General features: G+C 38.7%; 1 protein-coding gene across 2 annotated transcripts in view; it reads left to right on the top strand.

The window, feature by feature from the left end:
* Parg (poly(ADP-ribose) glycohydrolase) overlaps nucleotides 1–12460 on the top strand; it is a 109774-nt gene that overhangs the window by 67033 nt on the left and 30281 nt on the right. For both annotated transcript variants that reach the window (XM_057770781.1, XM_057770782.1), the window contains 2 exons: nucleotides 976–1051; nucleotides 4984–5131. In XM_057770781.1, coding sequence (XP_057626764.1) covers nucleotides 976–1051; nucleotides 4984–5131 — 224 coding nt within the window. The remainder of the gene's footprint in view (nucleotides 1–975; nucleotides 1052–4983; nucleotides 5132–12460) is intronic.

The raw sequence follows: 12460 nt of genomic DNA on the forward strand, positions 1-12460 counted from the left end.
TTTTTCAGGCGAGCCACACCGAGTTTGTACCTATTCCCTAATTAGTTGAGAACCAATGCCCATGGTTGCCAGCTTCCGCTTTGGAGAAATGTTGCCAACCAAACTAGTCCCAGTTGACAGTTCACAGATTCCTGGCTCATGCCCCTTTGTCTTTCAGTTGTATCCCTATAGCCATATATCATATGCCCTCATATCCCCTTTGAATAAAATGACTAGGAAGCTAGGACCATGAGAGGGAATTTTAAAGTTATCTAATTGCATTCCATTCCTAGAACTCACACGAGTGTATTTTGTTTGTGTACTTATTCACCACCTACTCCAAAAACAGTATAAGAGTACTATTTAGGTTAACATCCATATGTTATAATAGGTATGTCATATTTATTATAATTTAATATAGCTTTTTTATTCAATATATCAATTGGGGGAGGTGAATCTACTAAGAAAAAAGAATAACATCTTTAAACGTTGTTAATGCAATGAAATTATCAACCCAATGTAACAAAGGGCAGTATCTCAGTACCCATAGATTATGGAAAAAAAGAAAATGATTGTGCCTCCTGAATACTTACTTACAAATGTTAGGTTTATCTGTCAACATTGTTAATATAAAAATTCCATAGGTCAGAATCCCATTGGCACCCCTCTCTAAACACTAGTTATCAAACTAGTGAAAATAGGGTTCCTCTAAGAACCAGGCAATTGCAAACTCCAGCATGATAATAAGGTTTCAAATATTCTCATTTTTGTGTCTTGAGAAATTTTTTAATTCTTAATTCCATATAGGTGAAAATTATATTCTTTCTCATTTTAATGAAAATATGCATATTTGAGTGAGGAAAAATATCATGATTGTTAACATTATTTCTGGTTCTTGAGATTCGGGGTGGTTTTGTTTGTTTGTTTGTTCATTGTCACTTGTATTTTCAGATGTGTGTGAATTACTTATCTAAGAAAATACCTTCTACTTTGTAGATGTGAAAAAGCCCTGACACGATTACATGTCACTTACGAGGGTACCATAGAAGGTAATGGCCGAGGCATGCTACAGGTAGGTAAATATCAGAAGTATATGTACATTAAGATGCCTCTTGCCAGGTTTCTGACAGAAAAGGATATTTGAAAACTTGTTTGTCTCCTAAATTTGTCTAATGCAAAAAAGGATGGAAGAAAACACAGAACAGATCACTTTGACAGCTGCTATTTGCCCATGTATGCTCATGTGCCTATTATAAAAGCTTTTGACAGAAAAGTCCCAAGATCTGGACAACATCAGTCCTCTTGGTTCAGACACTGATTGTGAATTGACAGAGGATGAAGTTCCCGGGGCCTGGTCTTGACAAGCTGTCAGCAGGCAGTTTTGTTCTTTTTCTTTAAGGGTTTGTTTTTGCCCCAAATCATGACTAGCTTGAGATGTTTTTATGCCAGCAGAAGCCTTGTTTGGGTGTAGGAGGCAGACATTTAAGACTGATGGATGAAACAGGCTTCTTCCCCATGGATAACTCTCAGAGCACATGTTGTAGCTATTTGTACTGTCTTTTCTCTGTTGAAAGCAGGTAATCCTCTCTAGTACTTAATCCTTGCTATGAAGTTGTTACTATCATTACTTTTTTCCAAAATCTGAGAGAATTTTTTTCCAAAATCTGAGAATTAAGAAGCTAGATACGGTGTCACACGCTGTAATCCTAACATTTGAGAGTCCAAGGCAGAAGCTTGAGGTCAAGGACATAAGTTCCAAAGTAACTAAAAAACCTTATTTTTTCTAGAACAATCTTTCACGTAGGCATAATTATAAATAAAATCTGAAAAGAAGCATGTTCTCTTTGCTCTTTATTTATTTTGGGTTATGTAAAACAGCTTCTCATTTGTTTCTCAGGCTGACCTTGGACTCACTCCATTATCCAATGTACTTTTCAGCCTTATGATCCTCCTGCCTCAGCCTTTTGAGTACCAGGGCTATAGGCATGCTCCTCATTGTCCAGTTATGTTTTGTTATAAATCACTTTCCAGATGGATGTGGTAGCACAGCTTGTAACCCCAGCATTTAGGATTGCTACAAGTTCAAAGTTCATTTTCAGGGTCTGCTTGAGATGTAGCATGGTGCGATCGCTCTCTCTGTCTCTCTCTCTCTCTGTCTCTCTCTCTCTCTGTCTGTTTCTCTCTCTCTCTTTCTCTCTCTCTTTCTCTCTCTCTCTCTCTCTCTCTCTCTCTCTCTCTCTCTCTCTCTCTCTCACACACACACACACACACACACGCACACGCTCACATGTCCTCACACACTTCTACCTCAAATCACATTCTTCCAATGATTCCTTGAACTTGCAAACAAAAACACTTAAAATAACTAAATTGGTAATCTATTCTTTATATTTGAAGAAAAACTGATTATCTTACTTTTTTCTTCTTAAAAAATATTTTTCAGTGTGCTTAAAATTGTTCCAAATGGATATCACTTTCTGTTGCATTTCTTCCTTTATGCGGTTCTTTCCTGCATTAAAGTCTTAGATAAAATGAGGGAGGCATAATGTACCTAAGAACTAAGCAAAGCTATTGCTAGTTAGCACCACAGGAATGCTGACCTCTCATTACAGAACAATTCAACAAGGAATCATTTACCAACAGTCAGGGTTGAGATTCTCCCCGCTTGCCTGCATTATATTATATATGAAATATGGTAAGTTAAAAGACTTCCATAAAGGCTTCTAACTCTTATTAATTGCTCTTTGTACCCATTCCACATCTCCCCAGGAGGTCAGGGAATATTGTATTGCAGTGCTCCAAAAGCTCATTATGTAGCGAATAAATTATATTATAGTGAATGGCAACAACAAAACCTCCATAAGGAGTGTTATCATTTCTCTTTTTATCAAGTCATAATGCAGAAACTGAGTAGTATGAGCAAGTACCTTTAAAGTAAAAGACTTGGAAAATGAGTGGCTAAAAGTAAAAAGACACTCATGTGCTTATATTCGTGTACTGAAGCGGATTTCCACCTGTTAGAGAGCCCTTTATAAGTACTTTTGTAAAAACTAGAAGCTTTGGATTTCCTTTTCTTTTTTAAGCTCTTGCTTTCACAGTGTATTTCTGTGTCCACTTTTCAAGTAATGACTGTCAAGGGTCTTTTTATCAAAAAGTGCACAATAATATCGTGTGGTTTTTTTCATAATTATTATCAAGTAGTGTATAAGTTTGATAAATCAGACCTTTTTATTTCAGTTATGTACCTGATTCCAGTAAAAATCAAGTTATGTTGCTCTCAAATCCTGTTTGTAATTCATAGAAGCATCACAATGATAGCCACATTTCTCAAATGCTATCTATTTCATTTCTGGATTTTCCTATACTCTACCACAGCCCTGAGGCCTATTAGTTATTCAGTAGTTATCTAGCCTACCTCTTTGCTGTTAATTATGCATCCTATCCTTTTAGTGTATTCTTGAAACTAAAACTCTGCCCTGAGTTATCTTAACCCTGGTCCAAGTTGCTAAATGAATCTTTCCCAGAACCTCAAGATTTGAATACAAACTTCTCTATACCCTAGACCACCTTCTCATCACCTGTAACTCCCATGTGATGTCATCTACATTGCAGGGATAGTGGGACACTGTTTATAGTCCTTTCTAACAGTTGTTCACAAGGTTTTCCATTTTCCCTAGTCTGCCAGCCAACTCAGGATCGAATGCCGCCTCCTTTTGAAAAGCTGCATTGTCCTCCTCTGTGCTCAGCTTTTACTCATTTCATTATTGAGATATGTGAGAAGTAACTATTCTGGAGTTTTAATCTCAATAGTACTCTGGTGCACAAACCCAAATATGTATTTTTTTCAATAATTTGTCAATAGTAGGTTTTAGTACTTTCTAAGATCTTATGGGTAAAATAAGAATATGTTGCCCTTTATTAATTTTTGTCTTTTCACATTTTTGGTGAACATAATATTTGTATTCTTGCCTATTGGGAGATCTTACATTTTATAATAATTGAAAAACTTCTTACAGTTTGTAATAAATTGTTTTTCTTGTATGTTTGGGTATATATATATATTTAACTTGTGTAAATCTGTGTAATCGGACTCTCTAGAATAATCTAAACAATCTAATTGAAGACATGATCTCTCTTTCTAAAACTGAAGTAATGTGACAGGCCACTTGAGCTCCTTTGAGGATCGTGGCTCTTCAGTCGGGAATCAAGCCCACACCCTGGAACAGAATCAGAAATCCTGACGTAGGCCGGGCGGTGATGGCGCACGTCTTTAATCCCAGCACTTGGGAGGCAGAGGCAGGCGGATCTCTGTGAGTTTGAGACCAGCCTGGTCTACAAGAGCTCCAAAACCACAGAGAAACCCTGTCTTGAAAAAGCAAAAAAAAAAAAAAAAAAGAAAGAAAGAAAAGAAAAGAAAAAGAAAAAAGAAATGCTGACGTAGACTTACAGACTAAATTGCAAATATTAATGGAGTTAAATCTTTGTTCTTATACTGGATTTTCATTTCCTCCCTCCATTGGGTGTATTTTTAGAAATTGTTGGTAGTATTCATTCAAATTGGGGGTTCAATTTGGAACAAAAATTCTATCCCTTTATTTTTCCACAGAAGCAAAACAACTCCTGAAAATAAAAGTTTGATTGTTTAAAAATCACTTAAAATACACAGAGGGAGGTTGAACAGTAACTAGATGTAGGGAGATGATCTTGAAATCCCAGAGCAAGACTAATCTTGATTTAGGACTAGAAGGACACAGATAAGGTTTTTATTTGATATTTTATCTAAAAGCTGAATTTTCCAGGTTTCTTGGGAAGTTTAAGTCCCAAAGAAGAGGTGTTAGCTGTCCTGAGAAGGAAGATATGTAAGCAACTATAGCCACTCCTTAGGAAGATGGGGGTCTGGTTTTCACAGGAAAGAAAAAATTTTGATCCCATTGAGTAAGTGTTTCTTTGTAATGTTTGTAGGTGTTCTAAACACTGTTTTACACACTACATTTTCTCCAATAGGTGGATTTTGCAAATCGTTTTGTTGGAGGTGGTGTAACTGGTGCAGGACTTGTACAAGAAGAAATCCGCTTTTTAATCAATCCTGAGTTGATTGTTTCACGTCTCTTCACTGAGGTGCTGGATCACAATGAGTGTCTTATTATCACAGGTCAGTGTGAATGTGTGTGTCTGCACAATGGTCTAGAATCCCCAAAAACTGCCCAGACAAGACTTTTCTCTTCTTTGAGCGATAGACCCAATATTTTATTTTTATTACATTTTCTTTATTTGTTGAAGAAGGGTCGCTTGCTTCCTCCAGCTCATGTGGAAGTCAGAGAACAACTTGGGGTGTTGTTTCTCTCCTACAGTATGGGTTCCAGGGATTGAACTCAGGCCATCAGACTTGATGGCACCTCCATTCACTGAACCATTTTTCTGGCCCCAGACCCAGTAGTTTAAATTTATTATTTATACTTTTTTATTATTATCTTTTTTCTTACAAATATCTTGAGTACATTTTATCCCCCATCTTTTAGCTGTTGGCATATCCAGGTGGCACCCTCCATGTGAGTGACTGAAAGAACATAGCTACAGGAAGACAAAACATTTCACCAGTTACTGGGACTTTTGGGTTTTTTTTCTAAGCCTGTAAAACTGAATTTCTTTTCTGTTGTTGCTTTGAGATTAGATTAGATTGGTGGTTCCTTGGATGGGAGAATTTGGGTTATTGTTATTAAAGTGTCTCCTCTGACTTATATCAGAAGTATATACAACTAAAGTGTATGCAGAGAGGTGCATGATAAAGTTAAGACTGAGCTCTGGTCTTGATGTCGCACTCTTGGCCTCTGATAATTTTCAGACAACCTTCAAGAGAGTATTTGATTTTCCCCTTTGTTTTTCTCGTAGGAGTCTTCATTTTTTAACAGTTTTATTATGATTTCTCTGGGTATGAATCTCTTTGATTTTTACTTTACTTGTAATTCATTAGCTTCTGGAATGCTTAGATCTATTTTTGTCATCAAATTCATTAATTGTTTGGCCATCATGTCTTATGTAATGTTTGTTTGTGTTGTGCAGGTACAGATATAAGGGGTGCATTTACATGTGTGCTCGTGTGCATGTGGAAGCTAGAGGACAGCTTTGAATGTTGCCCTCAGGAGAGCTCTCTACCTCCTTTCTGACAGCCTGTCACTGATCTGCGGCTCACTCATTAGATGGGCTGCCTAGCCAGTAAGCCTCTGAAATCCTCTAGTCTGTCCTCCCCAGCACCAGGATGGGATTACAGGAGCCCTTTCTAGCAATCTTTTTACCAGTTGAGCCAAACCCCAGCCCTAAGCCCTTATGTCTTAAAATATTCTTTTCTCTCCAAATATATAGATGTTGGTACACTTAGTAGTGTACCAGTCTTTGGACCTCTGTTCATTTTCTTCATTATTTATTTTTTCTCTTCTTCAGACTCAATTGATTTTTGATCTAATTCACTGGTTCATTTACCAGCTTAATCTGCTCTTAAATTCTTCTAGTAAATTTTTTATTTCTATTATTGTACTTTTCAGTTCCAGAATTTCTTTTCTGTCCTCCCCCATTTGTCTCTATGTTAATGTGTCTTTTAAAAGAATTTTTCCATTTTTTAATTTTTATTATATTTTGTTTGTTTGTTTGCTTGTTTGTTTATTGTACATGCCACAGTATGGTTTGGAGATCAGAGAACAATTTTCAGGAATCAGATATCTCTTTCCACTATGGGTTATGGGGATCAAATTCAGGTTGTCAGGTTTGATGGCCCGTGCTTTTACTCACTGGCAGGCCCTAATATATCTGTGAGAATTATCATTCTCATACTTACTTTGCTTTAGTACTAAGTGAGACATAGTTCTTTTCAGTTCTTTCAACATATTTAAGATACGTTTGCATTTTTCTACTAAGTCCAGCATCAGTTTACTGGTTTACTGTTGACTACTTATTCCCGGATGTGGGGCACACTTGTCTCATTCTTTACACAGGTCCATATTCAGATAATGAGATCTGAATATTTTAAATAATATGGCAACCCTAGAAACTGTATTCCCCAATCAGAATTATTGTTATTAGCTTGGATTGATCACTTCCTTTCTTGAACAAATTCTGTGGAATCTTTACTGTTTCTTGAGTGTCATCACAGAGGTTTCTGTTCAGTTTTTTAGTGGTTAGCTGATGAGTGTACAGATTTCTTAGATGAGTGGAGTCAGTAGGCTCTCACTTTTCTGAAGTGCTCTGTGTGCATTGCTGGCACTATCAGCCTTCCACTAGGTCCCCATGACTGCTTAACCATACCTTGCCACTTCCATAAAGCTTCAAGGTTGGACAGTATGGAAAGCTCAGGTTTTTCCTGGGCATTTGTAGCACATAGTGTTCTGCACTCCCAGGAATGTGCTAGAATTTTCCTAAGCTCCTTGTTGACATCTTGTTGTCAGCTTTTCTTGGATGCTTGCCCCATGTGGTGACCACCACTGTAGAGAGCCGTGTGGAGTCACACCTGTTGGCTATATGTAGAGAGCTGAGTGGAGTCGCAACTGATGGTGCTGGCTCCCGCCCTCCGCGATCCCGAAAGCGAGTGCTCTCTGTGATAATCAACTCCTATGGCTAAAGCCTGACTTATGCTATTATCACGCAATGATTGTCAGCTGCTTGCATATGCGTGGACCTATGGGCAATGCCCACCTGGCACTCTGGGGTTGGCAGCCCAGGCCTACTTAAGGGCTGGGAGAGGTTTGCCCAGAGAGGAAAAGAGAGAGAAATTTTACAATTGTCTAAAGGTCCTGCAGTGAGAAGAGCTCCAGTGGTCGCGTCATCCTTGCTGGACAAGGGGGACCGCGACACACTACCTTAGGCAGTCTCCATGGTAAGCAGGCAGGGACATGTGCTGATCTCGTACAACTCTTGGACACTAGGCTTCTCACACTGGACAAGCTCCAGGTTTGTAAAGTCAAGACAGCCTTCTGTGTGAGATCTCCCCAGGGGAAAGGTCTAATGACTGTTCTCAGGAAGTCGAGCTTTGGAGGAGCTTCAGCACTCTTGTGTCTGCTCTAGCGGCTACTGGACTGCTGCTTTCCATAGTAGTTAAGGTTTTAAAGTTATCTTGCTGCTTGGGAGAATGGCTTCATGTTGTTTAGACATTCTTACCCACATGATCTCATGGTTTGGTAAGGTAAAGCAAACAACAAAATTTATGTAGCTTATGTGCCAAATTAAAATTAGAATCTCAGCAAAGGAATTTCTCTTAGATCCTTAGTTTGTGACTTTTCAGTTAATAACATGAAGAATTTCTATAATTCTGAAGTTGTTTCCAAAATTGTATTGAACTGGAAAGATACACCCTTTGTTCTCAGCATTGTCAGCTCCCATAGTGCTTGACTGTTGGTAGCTGCTGATCCTCGTGTAGGAACGTGAGGTGCATGAAGGTGAGGAAGTTAGCGTAGGGGGAGGTGAGAGCGCACAGATTACAGAATGAAAAGTGGGGGAAGGACTGGTGAATACCCACTGTTGGCAGCTAAACCATTTGAACACTTGTACTATGCTCTTTACATGAACTCTGGAAGTCCTGGCTGTTACTGTTCCCATTGTGTATAGAAATGACAAATTTTAAATATTTTTAGTATTCAGATGTAGTGGGAGCTGCGGGCTGTGTTCCTGCCGCCCCAGCTCCTGATCGCCTGGCTAGCTTATACCCCAAAATAACAACACACAAACTGTATTCTTTTAAACACTGCTTGGCCCATTAGCTCTAGCCCTTACTGGCTAATTCTCATATCCTGATCAACCCATCTCTAATAATCTGTGTAGCATCAGTCTTACCGGGAAAGATTCAGCATGTCCGACCTGGCGGCTTGCTTCATTGCGTCTGCCCTGGAGAGGAGCGGCATCGCATCTGCTCTGGAGAGGAGAGCATGACGTCTGTCTCTCAGAGGAGTTGCCCTGCATCTGAGCTCACTTCCTCTTCCTCCCAGCATTCTGTTCTGTTTACTCCACCCACCTATGTTCTAACCTATGAGGGCCAAGCAGTTTCTTTATTTTTAACCAATGACCTTCCTTCATCATTCAGAGGATTTGAACTGAAGACTAGCAACGAAATATCCCATCAATTTTCAAAAAGGATTTTTATCTTTAAAGAACATAGATTAATAAACCTTGGTAAAATGCTGAGCATTTAAATCCAAAGCTAGTTCTTTTTTTATTTCCTTTAATTCCCTTATGGTATGAAAAGAATCTTATCTGCTATTAATTTTATAGTAAATAAGGGATATTACTTTCCCTGGGAATATTAGAAGGAAAACATTAGTATGTGTCTCTGCCTCTGTCCTTCTTGGTTCCATCACTCTCCCCTGAAGATTGTTTGTCTCCTGAAAAAGAATCCTTCTGGGATTGTCCATGATCTGACTTAGCTGCAGCAATTGGAAAGGGAGTGGAAAATAGCAGATCTGTGGCTGTCTTCAGATTGGTGATGACCTCAAGCTAAGGACACTTGGGGTGACTTTTAACTCAGCATTTTCCCCCACATGCACTTAACTTTATTACAGTGCTTCCTAATTAATATCTGTGATGTGATGTTTCCTTAATGGAAATGACCATTTCATCATCTATTTTGTATCTGGATTTCTGCCATCCCCCTTCTTAGGAGACTCTTAACCATGCACTGCAATTTATCTGCCTGATCAATTCCATCCCTTTAGTGATGCAGCTAAGCTCAGTGACCTAATGGCTGTGACTGTGCTGCCTGAATCTGTAGAAGAGTTTTGAGAAATTGGAAATAAATTAAATTTGTCATCAGTGTGGGGCATCTGGTTGCTATCAGACTTTTAAGTGAATATGAAACAGGTCATACAAACAGGCAAATACTTTTATTCAGTGTTATTTCCGTTTGCTGTGATTCACCCATAGTAGCTGAGACCTTTTGTTAAGTGTAAATGGAGTGAAAGAATTAAATATCTTCCAGATAGCTTCAGTAGCAAGTGTGGAGGGGCTCTACAGTGTTCTCTTCTTGCTTCTGTTTGGTGAGCACATACTGCAGATGCCTACACATACCTACAGATGAAACTTATGAGTAGAATAGTAATTTACATGGGACCCTCCTAGAGGTGAATCAGTGAGCATAAGACCCTCCTAACAGTGAATTTAGACCTTCAGGAGTGTCTACACGGGTGTCTACTCGGTTAGCAGAAGTGCTAAGACTAACCAAAAGTAAACCATGGTTAAGGATTCTGTGCCATCTTGGTGAGATAGAAAGTACGGGCACCATCCCTACAGAAACAGCCCATTGCTAATGTCTCTAGACTATTGAGAAAGAGCTGAGTTCATTTGGAGTTTTCCAGAGTGTTTAGAAATCAAATGTTTTTATGCTGCTTATCTTTACAAAATATTTCCTAGCCGTGAATAATGAAGACAAGAGCGTCTCATCTACTCCATAGTTGCTTTTATATGAATGATGATAAATGGAGTAGGGTGTATGACTTTCATGTGCACTCCCTATCCCAGGGCACAACCCACAGCCAAGTAGAATTTGTTAATTTACTAATATTTTCCCCAGCTCACTATAAATGTCTATTAATAGTAAGAGAAACTAGATATATTTCTTACTAAGTCTAAAGCTCACAATACTGCCATGAACACTGGAAAGGTTTTTCCTGCAGTGAAGGTCTGCCTCACCTGAATTGTTACAGACCATCTGACTAACTCATGGCTCGTCCCACCATTCCCTTTTACATTTCCATCACTGCTCATTAATAAGTTTGAATTTGAATACATTAAAAGCATTCATTTTTCAAAAGACAGTGATTTATCACTTGTCTACCTAGAAAACCTAAGGTTTAATTTGCTTAGAGCGGAAGGAAGCATTTATTTCCGCATTGCAAAGGAGCTATATCTGCCCTCTGCCTCTGTGAAAAGAAGGCTGGTAGTGTCCTCACTGGGGCAGGAACATACAATTGCTATTTTATAGTCTTCAACCATTTCAATTTTAAAAGACAAAGCAGGTATTTGCATTAAATTAAGAGATCAGAGTAGGCAAGGGTGGTTGGTTTTTGTTTGTTTGTTTGTTTGTTTTGTTTTTAAACAGGAAAGTGAGAGTTGTCTACTGCGAGGCAGAAAACAGAAAACAAGAGTGTTCCTGGCTAGCCCTCAGTTCCCTTTAGGCAGTAGACCAAACAGTGTTATTGCTAATGCTTTGTTTCCTCTAGTGCTTTGCAAAGTTAAGTTCATTGACATGGTTTTGAAGGAGTTTTAATTTGGTTTACTTGGTTTTCTAAGTGATCCCATGAAGTAAAACAATAAGCAAATATTAATAACCCAGAGTTTCAGATGATGCTGGTTGGTCAAGGTCATATGACCAGTGAAGCGTCTCTTGGGGTCCCGTGTTTCCTAATGTCAGTGTGGTGCTTTTTCACCACAGAGTGCTCTTTGAAGATCTGCTTTATTTTCCTGAGACATGGTCTTACAGTGTCATCCAGGCAGCACTCAGTCCCAGCCTTGCCTCTGTCTCCTGAGCCACTGTGCCCGGCTGCAGATGTGAGTCTGAGAGTCCGTTATGTAGTCCGTGCAGAGTATTTCTGTTCTGTTACTATTGTAACTTCAGTCAATACTGCACTTTCTGTTTCACTTGTTAGGCTTGCACGTGTGGCTGTTGTACACACGAGAACATCCAGCTGTACCACAGTCTAGGAAGGCTCTTCACAAGAAATAGCAAGACCATTAGAGTTGTTTTCTTGGTTTGCAGCATAAAAAATTCAAAATTTATGGCAATTAAGATAAAAATTACTTTAAAATTATTTTAAGAGGCAGTGTGCTGGGGCTGGAGAGATGGCTCAGTGGTTAAGAGCATTGCCTGCTCTTCCAAAGGTCCTGAGTTCAATTCCCGGCAACCACATGGTGGCTCACAACCATCTGTAATGAGGTCTGGCCTGCAGATATACACACAGACAGAATATTGTATGCATAATAAATAAAATATTTAAAAAAAAAAAAAGAGGCAGTGTGCTAAACAATAAGTTGGAAATTGTAGTATTTAACCTTTATTATGGGAAATTATAAATTGTATACCCAAAATAGAGTACTTTTCATAATGCTGCATAAATATAAATGTAAATATATAAATATATACTGACATGCATATAATGTATTTGGAAGAAACAAAATTTATTATTTTATAACTCAGGCTATCCTTGAATTCATGATCCTTATGCCTTAGATTCCTGAGTTAGGATTACAGGTGCGTGTCACCATACCAGCTTCCCATAGTCTTTGTCAAGATTTACCAGCTTACCTTTTTTCTTCTCCCTTTCCTTTCCCTCTAATATTTAAGAGTGTGTTAGAGACATTGGCCCCTTTTACTCCTAAGTATTTCATCATATATTTCCTCAGGACTAGTGAATCCACCTACCTAAACTTGTCGTGGTTCTGGGTGTGCACTGGCTCTGCTTTATACTAAGTAGCATCCACCGCTCTGTGTGAGCCCCACTGGCTGTGC

Source organism: Chionomys nivalis, chromosome 5 (genome assembly GCF_950005125.1).
Source record: "Chionomys nivalis chromosome 5, mChiNiv1.1, whole genome shotgun sequence".
Taxonomy (NCBI): Eukaryota; Metazoa; Chordata; class Mammalia; order Rodentia; family Cricetidae; genus Chionomys; species Chionomys nivalis.